The sequence below is a fragment of the Bison bison genome, unplaced genomic scaffold (genome assembly GCF_000754665.1).
Source record: "Bison bison bison isolate TAMUID 2011002044 unplaced genomic scaffold, Bison_UMD1.0 scf7180017864092, whole genome shotgun sequence".
NCBI classification, from domain to species: domain Eukaryota; kingdom Metazoa; phylum Chordata; class Mammalia; order Artiodactyla; family Bovidae; genus Bison; species Bison bison.
The window spans coordinates 3,590,670-3,615,796 of record NW_011494664.1 but is presented as its reverse complement, the minus strand read 5'-3'; the positions used below and the strand labels follow the sequence as shown (position 1 = coordinate 3,615,796).

At 39.8% G+C, this 25,127-nt stretch overlaps 1 protein-coding gene across 1 annotated transcript in view; it reads left to right on the top strand.

Annotated features, from left to right (window-relative positions):
• The window catches only part of LOC104987321 (alpha-fetoprotein-like), a 51,321-nt gene that overhangs the window by 14,101 nt on the left and 12,093 nt on the right, over positions 1-25,127 (top strand). The window contains 8 exon segments of the mRNA XM_010838185.1: positions 4,097-4,136; positions 4,139-4,178; positions 4,181-4,227; positions 12,062-12,276; positions 13,691-13,823; positions 15,635-15,732; positions 18,054-18,192; positions 19,499-19,725. Of these exon segments, the coding sequence (XP_010836487.1) occupies positions 4,097-4,136; positions 4,139-4,178; positions 4,181-4,227; positions 12,062-12,276; positions 13,691-13,823; positions 15,635-15,732; positions 18,054-18,192; positions 19,499-19,725 (939 nt within the window).

Genomic DNA, 25,127 nt, shown 5'->3' with positions numbered 1-25,127 from the left:
AACCTTATTTGTATTTGATTTCAAATAAGTGCAACACAACAAATAAAAATAAAATAATAATTATACTTATAATTAATTATAAAGTATAAATATTATCATAGTGCCAGATTTGTGATTTGAATATTGCCTCTGTATCCATTTTTTAATTTGTTCTTTTTTTTTAATTTTTATTTTATTTTTAAAGTTTACAATATTGTATTAGTTTTGCCCAACATCGAAATGAATCCGCCACAGGTATACCCGTGCTCCCCATCCTGAACCCTCCTCCCTCCTCCCTCCCCATACCCTCCCTCTGGGCCGTCCCAGTGCACCAGCCCCAAGCATCCAGCATCGTGTATCGAACCTGGATTTGTTCTTTAAAAAAGCATTGTAAGATATTGTTAACGGAGAAGGTGATGGCACCCCAGTCCAGTACTCTTGCCTGGAAAATCCCATGGACGGTGGAACCTGGTAGGCTGCAGTCCATGGAGTCGCTAAGAGTCGGACACGACCGAGCGACTTCACTTTCACTTTTCACTTTCATGCATTGGAGAAGGAAATGGCAACCCACTCCAGTGTTCTTGCCTGGAGAATCCCTGGGACAGGGGAGCCTGGTGGGCTGCCGTCTATGGGGTCACACAGAGTTGGACACGACTGAAGTGACTTAGCATAGCATAGCAAGATATTGTTACCCAAAGTAAAATTAATATATGGTCAATATAATGTTTTAAGTCAATATATAGAGCTATCTGAAATGTTTAAATGTTACTTATATTCTCACCACACAGAGATACTAATTTCAGTATATTTATTTTCATTCACAGGTTTTATTTTGTACATTCTTGTGACCAAATTGAATATACAGTTTTGAATAGAAACTTAAACATATGTACTTTACATTAAAAGTGTACATCTTTTCAAGAATAATGTGCCATTATTCACTTAGGCATCTCTATTCTTTTGAGACATTTTGTCTCCAAAATTTTGCTGCCATAGCAAGGCATACATGTTCTTCTTTTTGCATAATTATATTTTTGTTTATTCAGAAAGGAATAGAGTTTCAAAAGTCCAAATTCTGAGTTAAAGAATATGAAGATTTTGGGGGACTCTGTTAATTTATATTGCAAAACTGGAGCATATATTATAGTAAGCTGCCGGGAGCCAGTGAGGCATTCCACTCGTGACAAAGGTCATGAGGAAGGAGGCTCGGCATACGCAAAGGCGGGATCGAGCCTCAGGAGTCCGCCCGGATAATCTCGAGCATCTACCCCCCAAAAAACCAGAGTCTGCCTACTTTATTGCTTTGTGCTCTCACCTCTGACTTTACTGGGGGCTGTCCCCTACCACCATCTCGCTCTCTCTGTCAAAGAGTTAACTTACAGCTCCAATTAATAAAGTTCCTGGGCAATTAGGAGTGTTTAAATCCAAACCCCTCAGATGGATCTCTAACTCGCCTGACAAGTTTACCTGGACTCCTACAGCTATGCATACGATTGTTTACAGTCTCCCAGCCTGGAGAGGCATGGGAAGCTTAAGATATTCAAATAGCTTAGAGCCTCTCAGAGAGTTACAAACTGTCAGAATAAGACTAGTAAAGGATTTCATTGATGAGTCAATGCTTGTTGCCAAGTTTTCACATCCCTTGAATTGTATCCTTGAATGTGTATTAATTAAAAAGTTGGTATGTAGAAAAAATAAGTAGTGGCCTTGGTGTTAGTAACTTTAGACCCTTAAGGTAATAAATTCTTTCCTTTGTTGTAAACCCATTACACATCCGCCCTATAGGAATGCAATTTTATTTTCGGAAGATGGTGCCAAACCTTTAAATAATTACTCTTAGAGAAAATAAGTCTTTGTTGATAAGTCCTTGTCAAGAGTCATAAAATGTTAGTAGGCCTTCTGGCCAGAAGATGATGTAAATCACCTAAACCATTTGTATACGATAAATTTGCAGGAAAGAAACCCTGGTTTTTGATAAGAATCAAAGACTGCTGACTTTGCATCCCCTATTATCCTCTATGTGTAACTTAGGGTATAAAAGCCCCTGTTAAAAATAAAGCTACGGGCCTTGCTCACCAACGCTTGGTCTCCCCATGTCATTCTTCCCTTTAACTTCCAGCTGAGTCTCCATCTGGAGCGCGGAACCCACCACGCTTAATAATTATGCCTGGGCTTCTAAGACCCGCTCGAGAAGGTGTCTAGGGTGGGGCACCTTCCGCTATTCAAGAGGGCGCCTGCGGCCTACGTAAGTGGTGCAAATTTCTTGTCTTGAAGTTTCATTGGTCTCCCGCGTAAACCAAACTACTCAGCCTCTTTTCTCCACTGAATTTTCTTACTGAGCTATCCTCATTCTATTACTCTTATATCTCTAATTAGCATATAAATAGTCGCCTAGGCCATCTCTCCTTCGAATACCCTGGATCAGCCGGGGCTGGACCTCGGCAGTAAGCATTTAAAGACATGCTCAAGATGACAGGGTTAGTAACTTGAATAAAACCTAAATACAACTGTAAGACATTATTGAAATTTATTCTATTGGCTCTCTGGATTCTTGTTTGTTCACTGTCTTGTTCTCATTTATACATCAAATGTCTAAAAGTTAAGGGACAAGCGATCTCTGGAGAAGTGAGTGCTATTTTGTAAAAAACAAACAAACCCAAAAAACAACAACAAGAAAACAAAACCTTCACCAAATTATGCTTTTACATTTGGTCTCATAGATAAGACAATTAAAACTTTCTAATTTTGAGAAGATACATGATTTTTTTTTCTCTTCTTTACTAACCATGAGGTGAACTTTTTCAGTTATTACCATAGTTCTTTGATGAATCATTTTTCTAATTACAGCTGGAACCCATCAGAAAGTATGTTAGAGAAATATCTTTGAGGCATCACCATTTATATGAAATTGGGATTAGATTCAACCACAAGGTAGCAACAGCTGTGTAAGTTACTTACTTAGATTTGTGGACTTTGCTGCTTTGGATCAATTGAACTCATTGAAATATCATCTATCTTTTGTTCACTAATGTCTCTCAGCACAAACCTGGTTCCTTTCTCTACAGGTGGGCTACTTGGCTATTCAACAGGGCACCCTGGGCTATGCTGCACATTGCAGTCCTCGTCTCCACTCACTGTCTCCTGTCTAAATATCTTCCAGCAGCTCAAATTTTTAAGGCTCTTCTCCAGTGTACAAAAGATTCTTTTTATTCAGATTCCTACCCTTAGTTGTTCTGTATGGTTAAGGCTGGAGGACAAAAGGTATTTTTCTCTTGGAAGATAAGAAAGATTTTGGCTCTAATGTCACAAAAAAAAACAGAAAAATTAGTGGTGTTTTTTGGGGTGGGGATAGAGGAGTGTGGAGTGGGAGGAGAATTTGATGTCACTCAACGTGTCTCTTTCTTAGCCCAGATTTGGTTTCTGTTTACCCCTGAATGCATGCATCTTCCTTATATTACCTTCTTACCCATTTTAGGACAATATCGCATTGCCTGGAAGCTCAGTTCTTATAAGGCAAGCCTATTTTTCATGGTTCATTGGTAAAGAATCCTCCTGCCAAGTAGGAGACGAGGTTCGATCTCTGGGTCAGGAAGGAATGGCAACCCACTCCAGTATTCTTGCCTGGGAAATCCCATGGACAGAAGGACCTGGCAAGCTACAGTCCATGGGGTCACAAAAGAATTGGACATAGCTTAGTGACTAAAGGACAACAGAACAAAAAAACTCTCAGGGATGTTGTTCAGTTGTCAACAGAGAGGGGCAAGGGAGAACCAAACCTTTTATAATCAATGTCTTTATAGAAAAGAATTTTATTTGGAAATAGGTCAGATAAATTCCCAAAGTACTTGTCCAAGCAACTCAACTTCTTTAAGCAATAATCTGAGTAATGACAATGACCGTACTTACACGATTATGAACTGAATAATTTTCATTTTGTGACTTAGATTTTTGTATGGCTCTGGATTCTATCACTGAAGAAATAGAAAACATAATATGCAACTATCTTCATCCTACATTTGCAAATGTAGTTCTATTCTTTTGATTACTCATTGAACTAGAACTAATTTTAGAAAGAATTGAATCCAAAAAATAAAAAAATGCACTTTTCTCCCCCCAGGGAATTGGTTCTGTTGACTAAAAAGCTACCTAAAGCTAATTTTTTTCTGAAATTGCCAAGCCGTCCATGGATATTAAAAATTTGCTCAGATATGCTGTGAAGGAAATGCAGTAGTGTGTGTACTTGGCAGGGTAAGATTTTCTCTTTTCTTAAAACTCATCTCAACTTATTTCTTAAATAAATATTATAGATATTTATAAATATAATATAATATATACCATGTAAATATGGTATATAATAAATATTAAAGAGCAATTATTACTTCTTAGTATTACCAGTAGAATGATGTCTCCTCTCTTTTCTCTTCTCATGCAACATTTTTTTCTTTCTTTCTTTCCCTCCCTCCCTCACCCTTCTTCCCTCCCTTTCCCTCCTTCCTCAATCTGTCTTACTTTACTTTATTATTTTATTCTTAAATTTTTAGAATTGACTGTTAATTTCCTCCCAAATTGTGATTGTATTTCATTCATCTTTGAATCTCTAGCAAGTCCTATAATTGCAAACTCTACCCTGAGGCCATATCAGCCTGGAGGGAAGAAGAAACCACCAAAACAAAGATATAGCAACAAGAGGCAAGGGCTGGGGCATGGGCAACATAGAATTATCTGCCCCAGGTTTGAATATAAAGTCTCGAAACCCCAGAGAAGGAAAATATTGTAGCTGTTAAAAACCCAATAAGGGTTTAGTAAATTACAATCATATACAAGTCATGTTCCTATCCATTCTGCCAGTTTGAAAACTAATAGTTTTCATCACAATTAAAAAATAAAGCAGAAGCAAAGTAAGAATAACATGATTTCAGAGAGAAATCCTTTTCTCTTAAGAGCAGGAAGCCCCACTTCCAACCATTTTAGTCCCATTACACAACAGATTCCTGGGTTGTTCAGTGGGGAAAGAATCTGCCTGCAATGCAGGAGATGAAGATGTGGGTCCAATCCCTGGGGCAGGAAGATCCTCTGGAGGAGGGCATGGCGACCCACTCTAGTATTCTAGGCTGGATAATCCCACGGACAGAGGAGCCTGGCGGGCTATAGTCTATGGGGTCACAGAGAGTCTGACACAACTGAAGCACACAGGCACACAACAGATTAAGGGATGTGGGTAACAACTGTAGTTAAAATAGAAAAATCATTGACTAGAACACTCAATAGAATCCTAGAATTCTTAGTCCTCAAATATTTACTTTGCCAGAACAGAGAGTTGGGCTAAGGCCATAGCTTTTCCTTGGCAGCTGTTGCAGTTGGCCATTACTTGCTGAGGTCAGTGCCATGTTCATCTTGACCAGTTGTAAAGGCGGTGGCTGCCACTGTGAATTCCATCCTGGAGATAGGCAATGTGAAGTTGTTCCTTGGAGTAGTTTCTGAATGTCAAGAATCTCAACTGATACTGGAAGGAATACTGTCCTGCCCACTTAGAAGTCCTGCTGGCTCTTCAGGATAGGCTCTCAGACTTCTGTCTGCATGAAGATTATGTGAATTTGGGGAGAAATTACAGGGAACTTTGAGGCCTATCCACGGTTGTTAAAACAAGACAAAATTGCTTAAATCCTTCAACACATAAACAATACCTATTCCAAATTGGTAACTCTAGAACAGCTTCCATTATAGTCTATACTGTGACAGACATGGGATTCCCTCATACCTCCATCAGTAAAGAATCTGCCTGCAATGCAGGAAACCTGGGTTCAATTCCTGGGTCAGAAAGACCCCCTGGAGAAGGAAATGGGTTCCTTCTCCCAGTCCAGTATTCTTGCCTGGGAAATCCCATGGACAGAGGAGCCTGGTGGGCTACAGTTAATGGGATCACAAGAGTCAGACATGACTTAGTGACTAAACTGCTGAAACCACGTGACAGATGTGCTAGAACGATCTCCAGTTATTTAATAGTATTGGCTAGTATTCTAACCAATATAAAATAACTATGGTTACTTCTGGCACCTGCCATATTCCAGACTATAAAGGTAATAGGTTTAGAGTTATTGGCCTCACAAAGAAATTGTTTACATGTAATTTTTCATCCTTTTTTAGAGGTCATTTTGCTTTGTTTTAATTAGGGTGGATTCTGAACATTAGTAAATATTCTTTTATCTCCTAAAGATGATCATTTGATTTATATTGTTTGACTTATCCATTGGTAAATTATCTTAAAAGATTTATTAATTTTTGCCCATCTTTACATTGCTCAAGTCAATCTTATTTTACTCCATCTCTAGCCTTTCTCTCTCTCTCTGCCTTTCTCTATGTATATTATACATATATAAGTCAAATTTTTCATTTATGTTTAAATGTGAACTGGATCTGGAACTTTCTTTTTTGGCACATACTTGATCAGGTTTTGGTATCCAGTTATGCTCACTTCTAAGAAATGGATTAGAATTTTTTTCCTTTTGAATTCTCTGAAATAAATATTACTGTAACCTATCTATTTTGTGAGGGTTTGTCTGTGAAGCTGGAACAGGGATAGAGATATAACCTGGTGTGACAGCTTCTCCATTTCTTCTGTTATGGATTCATTTAAATGTTTTCTCAGCTAATCTTCATTATTCATGAATTCTGTCCTTGTGAATTCACCTACATGCCAAAATTTTTTTGTAACCCCGAAATCAATACTCACAGCACTCTGTGGTCATTCCCAGAAACTTATGCATGTTCAAAGCAGTGGAAATTTAAGTTGTCTGATGCACATATTTCCAGCTGCAATAGAACAAGGCGATGCTCTCTGCCTTCCCATTGTAGCTCTCATGCTGTAAAGAAATGTTCATTTAATGCCATGTTTTCTGCATTTTTGTTGATGATGTAGCTGTTTAAAATGGCCCTGCATATAATACTGAAGAATTGCCCAGTGTTCCTAAGCACAAGAAGCTGTGTTGTGCCTTGAAGAAAGACTATGTATTTTAGATAAGCTTTGTTCATGCATGAGTAACAGTGTTAGTGGCTGTGAGTTCAATGTGAATAAATTGCCAATACTCAGTAGTCCCCCTTACTTCTTGCTTTGCTTCCTAAGGTTTCAGTTAACCATAGTCAACTTCCATCTGAAAATAGTAAACAGAAAAATCCAAAAATAATTCCTAAGATTTAAATTATGCACCATTCTGATCAGCAAGATGAAATCTTGTGCCATCTTGTTCCATCTCATCTGGGATGTGAATCATCTCTTTGTCTAGCGTTTCCTGTGGATTAGTCATGATACTCATATAGGTCACCAGATTGGCTGCCCTGGGATCATGGTGATTGGGTTCAAGTCACACATTGACCTTAGTGCATAAGCGTAGTGATGCTGGCCAAAGAGAAGCTGTAAAGTGCATCCTTTAGGTGGAAAGGTGAAAGTTCTCCTTAATAGGGAAAGAAAAAAAATCACATGCTGAGGTCACCCAGATCTATGGTAAGAACAAATCTTTTATCTGTGAAATTGTGAAGAAGGAAAAATAAATTCGTGTTAGTTTTGTTGTCACAAATCAAACTGCCAAAGTTTTGGCTACAGTTCATGATAAGTGCTTAGTTAGTTAAGATAGAAAAGGCATTAAAATTGAACAATTAGGTATTTTGAGAGAGACCACATTCATATAACTTTTATTACATTATATTGCTATAATTTTATTATGTTACTTTTGTTAATCTTTCACTGTGCCTAATTTATAAATTAAACTTTATCATATGTATGCATGTACAGGAAAAAATATAGAAGGTTTGGTACTATCTGCAGCTTTAGGCATCCACTAGGGGATATTGGAGTGTCTCCCCTGAAGTAAACAGGGATGGGAGGACTGCTGTATATTAAATAAGGAGTTTTAAAACAGAAACATACACAAAACAAGGGTTATGTCTTGATTTGTTCATGAACATGTGGCCATGTAGAAACTTTATCCTCTATTTCCTCCAGGGCAGATGATTCAATATTCACGAATTCAGTGTTAATAACTACTGTGAATGATGAGACTCAGTTGTCCTTATTTTTGTCAGGACTTGAAATATACACTTTCCTTTAAAACTTCTCCTTCACTAGTATTTTCTCATTTAGAAATAGAGTTCTGCCTGACAATATTATTATTGGATAACTAAAAACATCAATTATGTAACTCTGCCTCCTTATCCTTTTAATTAATCAGTTTTGCAAAAGGATTGTTTAATTTATTATTCTTTCCCAAGATAGCGTTCTTGGAAAATGGAGTAAGACTATTCCAGTCTTACAAATAGGTGGAGCATGCGAAGAGTTGACTCATTGGAAATGACTCTGATGCTGGGAAGGATTGGGGGCAGGAGGAAAAGGGGACGACAGAGGATGAGATGGCTGGATGGCATCACTGACTCGATGGACATGAGTCTGAGTGAACTCTGGGAGATGGTGATGGACAGGGAGGCCTGGCATGCTGTGATTCATGGGGTCGCAAAGAGTCGGACACAACTGAGCGACTGAACTGAACTGAACTGAGTCAGAAGTGATTTATGTCATTTCTTTTGTCAGTTGCTAAGTCATGTCCAACTGTTTGCAACCCCATGGACTGCAGCATGGCAGGCTCCTCTGTTCTTCACCAGCTCCTGGAGTTTGCTCAAATTGATGTCCGTTGAGTCAGTGATGCCATCTAACTATCTCATCCTCTGCTGCCCCCTTCTCCTTTTGCCTTCAGTCTTTCACAGCATCAGGGGCTTTACCAGTGCATCTTTTCCAATGCCATTTGGCCTGGCCTATAAAATCTCCTGGCCAAAACACTCCCAATCTGAGGGCAATGTTAGAATCTATAGGTGTCCAAAAGACTGTTCTATACATCTGTGTCTCTTTTGCTGTCTCACATACAGGATTATCATTACCATCTTTCTAAATTCCATATATATGCATTAGTATACTGTATTGGTGTTTTTCTTTCTGGCTTACTTCACTCTGTATAATAGGCTCCAGTTTGGTGGGAGACGGAGACGGAGAGGGTGGGTTGATTTGGGAGAATGACATTGAAACATGTGTAATATCATATATGAAATGAAACGCCAGTCCAGGTTTGATGCATGATACAGGATGCTTGGGGCTGGTGCACTGGGATGACCCAGAGGGATGGTATGGGGAGGGAGGTGGGAGGGGGGTTCAGGATGGGGAACACGTGTATACCCATGGTGGATTCATGTTGATGTATGGCAAAACCAACACAATATTGTAAAGTAATTAACCTCCAATTAAAATAAAAAAAAAATAAAAGAATCTATAGGTGGATGAAGACAGAGCCTTTGCCAGCCTTGTTGCCAGAACTACTGCCTGCAGGCCCAATGCCTCCCCTTTCAACAGGACTTTATTGAAACAGATTTGATCCTAGTAAGCCACTGAGGGCAGACTTGTCTCCGAACTAATGTAGACATTCTCCTTATTGATCTCAACCTGACCCCATAATGCAGCTTCCACTTACCATTCTCAGATCTAGGCTTTCGGTACATTCTCCTTCTCTCCTGATCCCTTGATCTTTATCTCAACTAAATATTCCCAGTAAGTTCGAAATATCCTAAAATATCATGTCCCAAGTATGTCATGGTCTTTACCTCTAAGACTCTTTATAGACCAATATGGATATTTCTAGTATGCTTTTTTCCTCTCCATTTGTTCCCAACTAACTTATATTTGTCATTCAAGACTGAAATCATACAAGGTCTTTACTCTGATCTTATCCAGTTGGGATTGCAATCTTTCTTTTCTCACCCAAAGTATAATACACATATTTCTCTAACAATTTATTTTATAATGCATTATTTTGTTGTTTAATTATTTAAACTCTCCAACTAAACCTGTGAGTTCCTTAAGTGTAGAGTTTAGTTTGTTCATATACACACGTACTAATTTGTGTGTGTGTGTTCAGTTCAGTTCAGTCACTCAATTGTGTCCGACTCTTTGTGATTCCATGGACTGCAGCACACCAGGCCTCCCTGTCCATTACCAACCCCTGGAGCCTACTCAAACTCATGTCCATTGTGTCGGTGATTGTGTCGGTGATGCCATCCACCCATCTCATCCTCTGTCATCCCCTTCTCCTCCCACCTTCAATCATTCCCAGCATCAGGGTCTTTTCCAGTGAGTTGGTTCTTTGCATCAGGTGGCCAAAGTATTTCAGTTCCAACATCAGTCCTTCCAGTGTATATTCAGGATTGATTTCCTTTAGGATGGACTGGTTGGATCTCCTTGCAGTCCAAGGGACTCTCAAGAGTCTTCTCCAACACCACAGTTCAAAAGCATCAATTCTTCGGTGCTCAACTCTCAAGTCTCTCAACTCTCAAATCCATTTGCGAGTCCAGCTCTCAAATACATACATGACTACTGGAAAAACCATAGCCTTGACTAGATGGACCTTTGCTGGTAAAGTAATGTCTCTGCTTTTTAATATGCTGTCTAGGTTGGTCATAGCTTTTCTTCCAAGGAGCAAGCATTTTCTAATTTCATGGCTGCAGTCACCATCTGCAGTGATTTTGGAGCCCCCCAAAATAAAGTCTGTCCCTGTTTCCACTGTTTCCCCATCTATTTGCTAAGAAGTGATGGGACTGGATGCCATGATCTTAGTTTTCTGAATGTTGAGCTTTAAGCAAGCTTTTTCACCCTCCTCTTTCACTTTCATCAAGAGGCTCTTTAGTTCTTCGCTTTCTGCCATAAGGGTGGTGTCATCTGCATATCTGAGGTTTTTGACATTTCTCCCAGCAAGCCCAGCATTTTGAATGATGTTCTCTGCATATAAGTTAAATAAGCAGGGTGACAATATACAGCCTTGATGTACTCCTTTCCCTATTTGGAACCAGTCTGTTGTTCCATGTCCAGTTCTAACTTTTGCTTCTTGACCTGCATACAGATTTCTCAGGAGGCAGATCAGGTGGTCTGGTATTCCCATCTCTTGACGAATTTTCCACAGTTTGTTGTAATCCACACAGTCAAAGACTTTGGCATAGTCAATAGGGCAAAAGTTGATGTTTTTCTGGAACTCTCTTGCTTTTTTGATGATCCAGTGGATGTTGGCAATTTGATCTCTGGTTCCTCTGTCTTTTCAAAATCCAGCTTGAACATCTGGAAGTTCATGGTTCACGTACTGTTGAAGCCTGGCTTGGAGAATTTTGAGCATTACTTTGCTAGCGTGTGAGATGAGTGCAATTGTGCAGTAGTTTGAGCATTCTTTGGCATTGCTTTTCTTTGGGATTGGAATGAAAATTGACCTTTTCCAGTTCTGTGACCACTGCTGAGTTTTTCAGATTTGTTGGCATATTGAGTGTGGCACTCTGACAGCATCATCTTTTAGGATTTGAAATAACTCAACTGGAATTCCATCACCTCCACTAGCTTTGTTTGTAGTGATGCTTCCTAAGGCTCACTTGACTTCTCATTCCGGGATGTATGACTCTAGGTGAGTGATCACACCATCGTGGTTATCTGGCTCATGAAGATCTTTTTGTATAGTTCTTCTGTGTATTCTTGCCATCAGGAAGATTCCCTGGAGAAAAGAAGGTCTACCCCTCTCCAGTATTCTTGCCTGGAGAATTCCATGAACAGAGGAGCCTGGTGACCTACAGTCCATGGGGTGGCAAAGAGTTGGGCACAACTGAGCGACTAACATTTTCACTTCTACTTTTAACATATAAGTAAATATGTAAGTGTAATAGTAATATTATAGTAATGTATATAGAAAATGACAGAGATAAAATGTTTTCTCAACTGGTATCCTAAAACAATAACAATAGCAAGTGATAAAACTCTTTATTTGTATTTTGTTGGGCTAAACTTGAAAACAGTAATACAATCTGTCTTCCTTTAAGTTCTTTGAGAGCTGTGAGACTTGAATAAGGTCAAGTAGAGAAGCTTTCTTATTAGAAAGAGTCAGTATAAATGGTCTTTCTTGTTTTTCAGTTTGCCAATAAAAAAGCAATACGAGGCCAAGTTTTTCTCTGCTTTTCTCAATAAAAATAAATAAGAATGAAGTCATCAAAAATAACTGCTTCTCTTTCTGTTTTATAGAGTCAGCTTATGAACTACATCTGCTCTAAACAGGCTATTCTATCTAGCAAATTCACTCCATGCTGTGAACTGCCAGAACCATTTCGAGGAGAATGCATTATCAACTCGGAAAATGACAACAAACCTGATCTCTCGTCCCTGCCCCATCACAGGTTTACAGAGGATCAGTCTGTATACAAACAATTCACTGACAAGCAAGATTTCTTCCTACAAGGGTAATAAAGCATTTTATAAAACCTTAATAAAGGGATATTGTATTTATGGATTCTTTGGGAGAAGTTGCAAACTTGAATGATGGCAGAGGCTAGTCAATATCAGTCAATGGTTAAATGGCCAAGAAGATATGCTCTGTGGAATCCAAGGTGGCAGCTACTATTTGGCTCTAGCTACTTGTGGCCATCTGGGAATGTAAGCTTTGGGTGGTTGGATCAACTTCATTTGGAGGGGAGTTGAGGGTCTCTTGAGTTCTAAATGTAGACAACCAATATAGGAATTTTTAAAAACAGAGTGTCAAGTGTGTGCAAGCTTTGCTTTGAGACTTAGAGTCATGTTTAAGTAAGGGCCTCAGATTAGTATGGCCAGCTCTTCTGATTATTTTAATACCTACTATCAAAGCCATTGCATAACATTTCAAGATTAAAGAGATGGAATACTAACATCTCTGGTGCCCATGAAGAAGTACAAATTATTTGGGTCATAAAGCAAACTGATTTCAAGATACAATATTAAGATAGTATTATTGTGTGATTGAAATATTTCCAAAGTTACTGTGTAAAGTATTATTTGGAGCAACTAAATTCTAACAAAGCATAAAAATTTGAGTTTTCTTCAAAGTTTTCTGTGGAGTGACGTTAGCTATATTTCTGCAATTACATCTGACATTGGCTTATAAAAGTAAATGTCACTATCTGAACTCAATTTCCCTAGACTTGCATTTGGTACTGAAAAAGTGGATAGGCACAACTTAGTGGAAATCACATTAGTCTGTGAGTTGGGAGACCTGAGTTCCAGTCTAATTCAGTCATGCATCTGCTTTGAAATGCAGTTCAAGCCATTTAATTTCCCCAGGCTTCTAGGTTCCAACTATAAACTGAGGCAGTTAGATAAGGTCCCTCCTTAAGGCACTCTAAAGGTCCCTCCTGCAATTTTATGATTCCTTTAGAAGTATTCTATAGTCCAAATTTCTCCTTCTTGTAACCCAGAAGAAGGAATAGATTATGGACAAGGGGAAGATGGTGATTTAATACTTACAAAAATTGTAATATTTATAAAATCTAGCCTCAAAGGTCATTAGGAAAAATGTTCTCATCTACACACTTGAAATGAATTTCTAGTAACAGTAAGGAGAGACCCTGAGCCAAGAACTAAAGGTTATCAGAATATTTTAGGTTCAAGTTTGAATCTGCCCCTCACTGCTGTGTGACTTTGGAAAAATCACATAATTTTATTGATTTGGTTTCCTTATCTCAAAACATAGCCAGAAAATCCTCCCTGCCAGTCACCCCAAATTTTCAAATACCTTAAAGTCAGTTAAAATATTGAATAAATTACATAGACGGCTTTTGAAAGAAAATATGACTTCAGAAACTTACTTTAGTTTACTCTCTAATTTGCTTCATGTGGAAACAGGTTTCTTTATGAATACTCAAGAAGACACCCAGAGTTGGCACTTCCAGTCATTTTAAGAGTGGATACAGTATATCAAAATTTACTGGGAAAATGCTGTAAATTAGAAAATCCTCTGGAATGCTGTAGCCATGGGGTAAATTCCTTTTATAGAAACCTATTTCTCATATTTGTAGTGTGATTACAAATAGAGAAAAGTCCAGTGCTGCTAGTAGTGCCATGCTTTTATGATTATGCACGTTCTGCTTGCAAGCACTACACACAAACTCTGATTTCCGCCTAAACCGAAGGTCACATCATTACACAGCAGCGACTCTCTGTGTGAGTCACTGCCTTATAAATTCTGTGTTTTATGAAACATTCTCTGTGCAATTTTCTCCTTTCAGTTTGCTTGGCCTGGTAGCAGGTAGCATGAAAGCATAGCCTGTTAGGGTGAGGGAAGGTTGACCATTTCCACCAAGCAGACCTGGACACTGTCCCTGTTTCAAGCCAGAAAGCGCACTGTTTGCAGGCAGTGGCTCCTGTTGTGCAGTTGACATGAAAAAGCAGGTGACCTTACAAATCTCTGACCAGGTGATGTCATTCACAGCTTTCCAGGAGCCAGGAGGGTCTGGCTTTTGTTATGCTAATGAGTGGCTTGAGCCTTTACAGAGAGGTGGGGATAGAGGGCGAAGGTATTTCTTGTTCTATCTGAGTCCAAGCAGGTACATCTGGCATCTTCCTGTTCTTGGAGAGAAATCTAAATGAAGGTGATTTAAGAGTTCTGTAGGTTAACAGTGGTCCCCGACCTTTTTGGCACCAGGGACCCACTTCATGGAAGACAATTTTTCCATGAACCGGCGTGGTAGGGAGGTGGGGGGAGATGGTTAGGATGATGCAAGCCCATTACACTTATTGTGCACTCTACTTCTGTTTTTATTACATCCGCTCCACCTCAGATCATCAGGCACTGGATCCTGAACGATCTGGTTAGCAACCTTTCAATGCATCACCTGTAGATTTCACAATCACCCTTACTATGATAATAGCCCCTTCTAGGAGGATGGGTGTTTAGAGTTTACAAAGTAGCGTTACAACCAGTGTCCTATTTTATTCTCACGGCAGCTTGGTAAGATAGGTAATGGCAGAAGTACTAGCTACACTTTATAGATGAAAGTATTGGGTTTCAGAAGGTTCAGGTGACTAGTCCAGTGCCACTCAGGCAAGAAGGGTTAAATCCAGATGAACAGTTTGCAAATTGGGTAAATTTTTTACTATTGAACACTGCTTATTAGGATCAGGTGGACTGGGTCTGATTACTTAAGATGATAACCAGTGTTCCTAGCAAAGAGCTAAGTCTGCAAGGCCAATTGTATCTTCCCACTGGGATTTTATTTGCACTGTTCAAGAACTTTTTCCATTTGTATTTAGCTCTGAGAATTCCATGTGATTTCCTTCAATGTGTATTTGTGGAGTGCTTCACATCCGGCACGTGTTTTTATTAAACCGTTCTTCTTAATATGTATCTACATTTCTATATCTACATCCATATCTCCATATCTGTACTGTTTACATAAAAATGCTGTGTTATTAAAAATAACCAATATATACACACATATTCTGATCAATTGAACTTTGATCTATAAATTACTTTTAAGGACCTCTTTCTGGCTTGATGAAAGACTAGCTTCATACTTGTAAAATATGCCATTTAAACCCACAAATGAGTTCACATCAGAGAAAACTAAATATCAATCTGGTTGTCCCACTTTTTTTCTCCACAAAGTACATGGCCATTCCTGTCATAGCAAAATGTGTTTTCTCAACATTTCCAAACTCACTGAGTAAATAAAACCCTGGGTTTAGTAAAACAGTTACATTAAACTATTACAGAAGATGATTTTGCAATCTAACCTCAAGATATATTGTCGCAATAATAGGCAAACACTGATTATCTTTATTTTTCAGGAAGGGATGTTTCAAAGAGTGGTTCGTGAAAGCCATGAGCGTGTGAAAAATCAGTGTGATTTATGTAAGAAATTAGGAGATAGTAACTTTCACGACAGGTATGCTTCTAAGATATTGTCCAGATTATGCTTGTTAGTGTTTGTTAACTTTTGCTGCTAAGAGTTGCTAAGAGTCTATATTCAACCTTAAAGCCTCAGAGGCCAAGGAAAAACTCAGTTCCAAATTAACCCAGCTATCCTTATCTTGATAAGATACTTGACTACATAACCTTGTGTGCTTTTACTTTGCTTTTTGGTCCAGTTTCCAGATTCCAATCAATGCCCAGAGGTTAGGGAGCCAGCAGGCCCTGACCCCCTTTCTGCAATCTCATAGGAGCCTCTACCTTTCACCTGTACATTTAGCTTGGGGCTTTGCCTGCAATTTGGAGTCAAGGCTGCAACAGAGATCTAATCTAGGGTTGCTTTGTCAGTTTCAAGTCAGGTCACCATAGCACTACAGTATTTTCACCATCAAGAGAGGAAATAAATGGATACCTTAGTTATTAGTCAGAGGGAGTGCACAAAAAAACTCTGTGTGCAGAGAGCCTGGCAAATCCCATTTCTGTCAAAGATTGTATGCATGTGTGCTCAGTCTCTTCAATTGTGTCCAACTCTTTGAGACCCTACGAACGGTAGCCCACCAGGCTCCTCTTTCCATGGGATTTTCCAGGCAAGAATACTGGAATTGTTTGCCATGCCCTTCTCCAGGGAATCTTCCCAACCCAGGCATTGAACCCAAGTCTGTCTGGGTTTCCTGCATTGCAGGTGGATTCTTTACCCACTGAGACACTTGAGAAGCCCATGTTAAAGATTAAGTATCAAAAAATAAGCTAATTTTCAGTAATGTTTAAGATCTTACTAGTATAGTCAGACACGACTGAGTGACTTCACTTTCACTTTCCACTTTCATGCATTGGAGAAGGAAATGGCAACCCACTCCAGTGTTCTTTCCTGGAGAATCCCTGGGACGGGGGAGCCTGGTGGGCTGCCGTCTATGGGGTCGCACAGAGTTGGACACGACTGAAGCGACTTAGCAGCAGCAGCAGCAGTATAGTCTACTCAGAAGCAGAGTACTGGGGAAAAATTCAGTTTGATACAGTGTCCATAATGTTGAACTTAAATGACTGAAATAATGGAACCAGAGAAATTATTCTCATTTCAGACAGAATATTTGTTTTCATTTTCTTTTAACTATTGTGTTTGTTAATGTCTAGTTTAAGGATTAGACCCATGGCTCTCAAATTTTAGAGTGCATCAAAACTACCTGGAGGATTTGTTGAAACACAGCTCTCCTCTAGAGTTTCTGAGTCAGTAAATCTGGGATGGTGCACAAGAATATGTATTAATATTTCTAACAAGTACCCAAGGATACTGATACTGCCAATCCAGGGGTCATACTTTAAGAAGCAGATACATTCTTTCCCTAACTCCATTATAACATAAATGCAGTAAATGATTCTGATATTCTGTTGACCTCAAGTCCAGTTTTGTAGTCTTTCTCATTCAAATCTTTCCCTGAATTCCTCATTCCCCACCACTCTCCTAGTTCAGGTCACCACCCTCTCTCACTTGAATTACTGGCATGGCTTTTCCTTCCCTCACTCTGCCATTTGCCACTTCTAACTGATTCTTTATATAGCAACCGTAATGATCTTAAAAGCACCGTAAAGCTGCTTCTAGAGTTAAGCTTTCTTCTTTCCCCTCTTTTCAATTTCCAATCCCCCCAGTTAAGAAAAACAAAATCTCACTCAGTCTCTTTCTAAATGCTCCACTCTTACATGGGTCATTTACTCCCCTTCACATGGGTCATTTTTAGTTATTGTCAGGCTCTCAGCTCCCATGTCATTTCCTCTGGGAGGCCTACCTGACCTCCCTGGGATGGAATTAAATGCCATTCCATGTATACCTATAGCATTCTGTGTTCCTCTCATCACACTGAGTGTACTCTTTTATCTCCCCAACTAGGGTGTGAGTCCATGAGACCAGGAAATGTTTCCTGATTGCTGCTGTAGCTTCTGTTCCTACATATCACAGACAACTAATACATGCCTTAAAGACCTGTGCATATATTTATTTCAGAAGCTGTTTACTCTGAGTCTGATTTTACAGTCACCCACATTAGCTATCATACAATCCTTGATCCTATGTAGAAAAAACTGGTTCAGAGTAGAGCAATGTGTGATGTGGAAAGAGAATTCTGGGTCTACTGAAGAAGCCACTGAACCACTGACATAGGAGCTAAAAGAAAAGACTTATGCCCAGTTTAATAACTTGCTCATCCCACATCAGAGACAAATATCAGATGATGACAAACACTTTGTAGAATTCTTCATTTGAGGCACAGAGTCATTGCCAGGAATAAGAAGACATTATTTTTTCAGGCTCATAGTCCTTTATACAAAGAAAGCCCCACAACCGTCTGCTCAGGAGTTGATTGTACTCATGAAGAACATGGCAGCTGCTGCCACCAAGTGCTGCCCACTGAATCAAGAGCACCAGTTTGTCTGCATGGAGGACTCAGTAAGCACACCCTTGGCTGCATGTTTGCCTATCGTGGGAAGTTCTGAACTCCAGGCCCCAGCATCAATCTCATGTCAGTGGACACATCTGTGAGTTGTCACTGGACTCTAATAATTCTGTCCTTGGGAGAATTTCTTTCTGGTTGGTTCATGTCAATTGTCTTTGATTGACAGCGGGGGTAAGACCGTCACTTTGCAAAAACTGGGAATGTCAGATTCATCAGACCTTTGCCTGGATCATATCTCAAGATCCATTCCTTGGCTTTTCAAGTCAACAAAAGTGATTTTGCTGATTTCAGACTAACTCATCCTAATCAAAAATGTAGTAAAAAACAGCCAGTTTTCCTCTGTGTATCTCCTTTACTCTCACACAATTATCATGCACACTTCCAGCACCAGATGTGTGAGTATTTTTTTCTGATAAAATATAATTGTTTTGGTTGCAGATTTAAAATTTTTATTATCCAGCTCTGTCTTCCTTTTATTTTACATTTTTATTAACAATCATGCCTTCCTTAGGGAACTTGTGGTTCATATTCCTAAAACCTTGCTTTTAAGTGATCTCTTTGGTTACTGTGAAAATGTATAAACTTGTAAATTGAATGCTGATGCTCTATGGTTTCAGCCACTTCATCCCTACATACATAAGTGACAGGGCATTTGTGTGGTCATACTCAGAGAAGCATAGAGCAGGCTTGCAGTCAGCATTAGAGTAAGTATCAGACACCACAAGGGGAGCAAGGCAAGGTGACTGTTCTAGAAGAAGACAAGAAAATTAAAGAGGTAACTGAAAGAAGATTCAGGGATTCCTTTCACCATTCATTTACTCATTTTTTCCAATAATTCAACAAATGTTTATACAGGATTTTCCATATACCAAGTTTGATGGTGGTTACCAATGTCCAGTTATAAAACATAGAAACACATTGGATTTGAGCATTTTAAGTAAGAAATCCAATCATCAGTCTTATATCTGGATCAAATTAGCAGTTGTGTTGACCAGAGGCTTGATTTTAACTTGATGCAGCATAAAGAACTCCTGCCTCAAGCCAACACTTGTCTGTAAACTGGTCTGGGAAGGAATTTGAGAGATGGGGTCCAAGGGAACTCACCTTGAGGATAATAGGAAGGTGGAGGTCAAGGTTGAGAACTAGGCTTCACCTGACACTCTTGCTCTTTCCCAGATGATAAAATTCAGGGTGAGTTTAGCAAAAACCAGAATTTGAGAATAGTTTTCTATGGATAAAAAAAATAATCCTAATGACCACAAAACTTACGGCTCTTATTTTAATTCTTTTCTGGGGAAGGCAAAGTTAATTCTTGGAGCTTTATACAGAAGGCATGAGGCGGAGCCCATCAATGCTGCTGTGGGTCACTGCTGTGACGACTCGTATGCCTTCAGAAAGCCTTGCTTTGATGACCTGCAAGTCGATGGAACTTACATTTCTTCACCTTTATCCTGTGACCAAGTCATCAACCTTAAAGAGGACTTGTGCAAAGCTCAAGAGGAGGAATTACAAACTGAAAAGCAAAAGTAAGGATCTTTTTGTACACACAGCAACAGCAATGACAAATACACAATTAATTGAAATCACTCCACCTCCTGACAGTGGGACAGGTTCCCCTTTAGTGCCCACCCTCCCTTCTCACTCTCCTCACATGCATCTTGTCCTCAGGAGAAAGGAGACTGGTCCTCATAGTTCTTTCTCCCTCAAGATCAACAGAAGTGCTAGCTTACTTCTAACTAAGTTATTTATTCTAAGACTTGCTCTTGCAGGGTCTAAATATTATTAGTCCAAGAATATCATCTTTCCAAGTGAGGCCAAGTTTTTGTTGCCTTGAGAATAAACACATTCTTGTTGTCAGCAAGCACAAGGTTGTCACTTGTTCTGTTTTATCACAGTATTTAAAATTCATAAACCAACCGACCCTTGAAGTCCTTTCTTAGCTCCCAAAGTGAACTGATCACAAACTAGTCTTTAAAACTTTTCAGTAAGCATCCGATGACCATTGTAACACTTAGTCAACCATTCTTTCTTTAGCCCCAGCTAATGTGAGCATAGAATACTTTACTTTTGGAGTTCAAGGTTTGCTTTCCCTTGAGGAAATTTTCTGGTACAAATAGGCACCCTTTATGTATGTCATCTTACCAAATACTGACCACTGATTTAGGAGGTAGATGATATTATTACCCCATTTTAATTGTGAGGGAATTGAGGCTAAGAAGGCAAGAAGAACTGGTATGAGATCATGCAGTAGGTAAACAAGTTGCTGAAATGGAATTTGTACCCAGGCTATTTGGCTCAGAGCACATATGCTTAACAACCAACAGGTAGCTGTTAGTGCGTCCTCCTCAAAGGGTTATAATGCTGGTTATAATTTTTAAAACTTGAAACTCTTCATGTAAAGGCTAGATAATAAAAAGTATGAAATACTAGGAAGCATCCCTGTTCTGGTGAATTCATGGTGTTCTGTATGGAGAAAGCAATAACATAGAGACTGATAATGCAGAGATTTTTAGAATATTCTGGGAAGATACATATTGGGAAATAAGAGCCAGGCTTGACAAAGCCCTCCATTTCCTGGGAAGTGGTAGGGGCTCTCCCCTATATAGTTCTGGCTGATTGTCAAAGCATAAGTCCACATACACATGAAAAGAAAAAAAAAAAAGTGAAGGGATTCCTGGAAGGAAAAGACAAAATTCAGCATGATTATAAAGAGAAGGCAGAAATAAAGTCATGCAATAAGATAGAGAAAATAGAAAGAGAATTCTGGTTCAGGAGAAAAGAATTTAAAATTTAGTGAAGAAAAATACAGAGTTGAAGGGTTAAGACCTAAGATAGAAGGGTTAGACATAAGATAGTTAAAACTTAAGATTAGAGTGTGCTTCAAATGAAAGGATGGATAGATATAATGAAAATAAAAGATCAATATCACTGCAATGACGAACCAGAAACAATTTGGTGTTGAGGATTAAAAATAGGATCTAAGATTTAAAAAGGTAAATTGAAAACTAAAGGAATACATAGAATTAGCGGACTTTTTAAAGAGCAGTCAAGTTGAGAGGTAGAGAGATGGGGAGGTGGAGGTGGGAGGAAGTGGAGAGGAGATAAATCCACTGCAAGCAGATCACGAGTGCGTGACAAGTTACGGGAGGTTTTGCGTCTAGCTTCCAAATGTCACAGAGTCCCCTGCTATGGAAAAGGCAGCTTTTATATTCGGAGTGTCAAGGAAAGGTAACACGATGCTGACACCTCTGCTCTAAATCTCATTCCCAGACTTGCATTCTCATAATGGGAGCCTTTCTCCCCACTTACCTATCCTAGATCAGTGAGTGTTTCTCCTTGTTTAGATAAGCTGCTTGTCTGCTTTGGAAGCTCAGTGGTCCCTCTACTGGTGCCTCTGGGAAAGTGCATGCAGAAGCCAGTTCGCCCAGCAGGATCGAGGAGAGCCCAACAGTTCAGTGTGTCTGAGGCATAGGTGAGCGAGAGAAGAGAAATTCTGGGGATTGAGACTTGAGGGGTTGGGAGGAGCCAAGCTATGAAGACACCTGGAATCCCCAAAGCTCGTGAGGAAAGAGAAGAAGGGTACCTATGAGGGAGCCTGCCTACCTCCTCTGTCTTCTCTGTTATTGTTAAATCTACAGCTCAAATCCTCAGGGAAGTTCTAAAAATGCTCATCCATTATTTACTGAACAAGTAAATGGGTAGATAGGTAAGAGGTTGTGACAATGTACCATTTATTGTGGGAATCAGGGAGAGGGAGACAACGGTTGGAAACAACCAATACTTGGAAACAGACAGTTGCAAGTTGTGCTATTACTATAATTATTCATTATCTTTGCCATCATTTGATGAAATAATTAATATAATTACTCACATTATTTTTGCCATTATGTACTGAGTGCCTTCAGTATGTCAGTTACTGTACTCAGTCTTTTAACATTGTATAATTTTTGGTCTTCACAAAAACCTTGCAAAGTATTGTATGTTGTTGTTCAGTCACTAAGTCATGTCTTACTCTCTGCGACTCTAAGGACTGTAGCCTGCCAGGCTCCTCTGTCCATGGGATTTCCCAGGCAAGAATACTAGAGTGGATTCCTTTTCCTTTTCTGGGGGATCTTCCCGGACCAGGTATTGAACCCGCACCTCCTGCGTTGGCAGGCGAATGCTATAGGTATTCAAAGTCTCTTTTTGTAGATGAAGGTCAGGGAGGTCAAAGTATCGTACTCATCATCAGAAACACTAGTGAGTGGAGGACCTAACTTGAGCCGAAGTAAGTTTGACTACAAAGTTCGTGCCTTTTTCATGACATTGGAAGGAAAGAGAAGTCCAGATTTTGCATGAACCTGCGCTTAAAACCTCTGCCCCTCCTATACTGGCTTTAGCTACGTGGAGCTCTGAATTCATAGAAGCCCCAGTAGGTGCTGGGAAATAGGGTAGTCTTACTATGTAGGTACGCACGGTGGTTAGTTTTTGTAGCCTGGGACTGAAGCTATCCTGTGCTTTTATAGGTTGGTCAGTGAATTTCAGCATCATGAGCAATACTGGTTCTGTGGGAAAATATTTTCTGAGACAAAATTCACCAAAATTCCAGTGGAAAATAGCCTATATTTCTCACTTTGAATAATCAATGTGTTAAAAACTGATAATTATTATTCAAAGATAGTATCAACTGTTTTGACTATGCATCATACATAACCGCACAGACTTGAATGATACAGAGATACAAGGCAGTGTTTCCTCTCAAGTGGGATCAAGTTTAGGTCTAATGGGAAAGTTGAATATGTGCATACATCAGCTATACTTTAATAAAAAATAATTTAGCAAAAGATCAAATATGTGCAGAACAGTTGGGTAGGAAACGAAATGCTTATACTATTGTATTTCTTTGTAAAATTTAGAAATATTTTATTTTTAAAGTAATACATAATCACTGCAGAAAATTTAGAAAATACAGAAAAGAGAAGAAAATCATAATACTTTTATTCCAGCACTGCAGAAATACCCATCATAAATATATATACAGTGTAGGAGTATAGAATGTCATACACGTATACAAGTCCACACTCCCATGGATGCCCTCTGTCCCTCCATCTATGGTTTGAATGCTTAATAATGCAAGCTTTGCACACTCGTGCTACTACCTGCTTATACAGAGCCATCAGTTCAAGCAATTATCTCTGAGTCCACAGGGGAGCGCTTAGGAAACTCCTGTCGCCTCCCTCCCTGAATTCTCCAGGCGTGATCCTTGGCACCACTCCTGTGCCACTGGGATCAGCCGTGCCCTCCAGGTACTGCTGTCTCCTGTTCAGCACCAGACTGCATCCCTTTATGTTTTGTTGTTCAGGGAAAAAATAATACCTTCCCCAGACCCCAGGATTCTACTTGTTTAGTCGCTGTTGTGTCAGTGCTGCTTCTGTCTTAGTGGTGTGCAGAACTTTAGTGAAAGTACTCACACAGCCCCCTTCCAAAGCGTTATCCTGATTCCACAGAACTCAGAATCGAGTCTAATGGAGGTGCAGCTGGGGAACCGCTGAATTACTCCTGTCTTCTACTGCCCAGGCCTTTCTTAATGGGCGGAAGTCTGTGAACCTGACTTCTTGTCTCAGGACAGGTTCTCATAAGTAGTTCTCACTCCTCAAGTGCTTTCTGAGAGGGAAGCTCACTGCACGGGCTTGTTATATTTGCCCAGAACTATACTATGCCCAAGGAGTTGAAACTACTCCTACAAATTCAAAGTGGAGATGACACAGAGCCTTATTTTAAGGAGGTGACAGAGGGCAGTACATTAGGTAGCATTTATAAATTATCAGCACATTGTCTGAAACCTAGCAAATATCAATACACTCAAAAGATGTTGGCTGTTCCATTGTTGTTTTTTTTTAGTGTTAAAAAATAGAATGTACACATTAGTCTTCAAAACAGCCATTTTAATGATTTTTTAATATTCCAGTATGTGGGTACAATGGTGGCTCAGCAAAAAAGAATCTGCCTGCAATTCAAGAGAGGTGAGCTTTGATCCCAGAATTGGGAAGATCCCCTGGGGAAGCAAATGGCAACCCGCTCCAGTGTACTTGGCTGGGAAATCCCATGGACAGAGGAGCCTGGTGGGCTTATAGTCCATGGGGTCGCAAAAGAATCGGATATGACTTAGTGACTAAATGACAACAAGAACACGTGGGTACAATAATGAATTTATTCCCTGTTTCTGGGCATGAAAATTGTGTCATAAATTGTGGCAATGAATATTTTTGTACATATGTCTTTGTCCCCTCTCTGATTTTTTTTTTCTGGATTCCCAGGACTTAGAATTAGGGGTTAACATGGAGTTAATTAGAATCTCCTAGTCCTTTGACTGTGTTTTGCTGGCGCTCAGAGGATACAGTGATTGCGTGCTTCTCAAACCCACCTGTATTAATAATAGTTTCTGAAAAGAAACTTGGCTTGTGTTTCCTTATTCTTTTCAGCCTTTCCGATGGTCCACCTTTTGTGGAGATGTGGACCATCTCTTTGTCCATTATCAAGGCGGGGCTAGGGTGGAGGTTGGAGAAGGAAATGGCAACCCACTCCAGTGTTCTTGCCTGGAGAATCCCAGGGACAGCGGAGCCTGGTGGGCTGCCGTCTATGGGGTCGCATAGAGTCAGACAGGACCGAAGCGACTTAGTAGCAGCAGCAGCAGGGTGGAGGTGGGAGAGGGTGGAGCTGAAATGGGAAGATCAGAGGCATGTTCAGAGGGCTATCCAGTTAAGCTAAGTTTCTGTCTGATTGTTTAGATCGATCAGGGTTCTATGGCCATCTGGCCAGGGCTGTTTTTGTGCGTCCTGTGGGCACCACTTGGATAAGCCAAGCCTGGGAGCTGCAGAGGGCCACCTTGGCTTCTCCATTGTCCCCAACTTCACCCCTGCTTCCCTCCCTTTGCCCAGTGCCCGCGCTG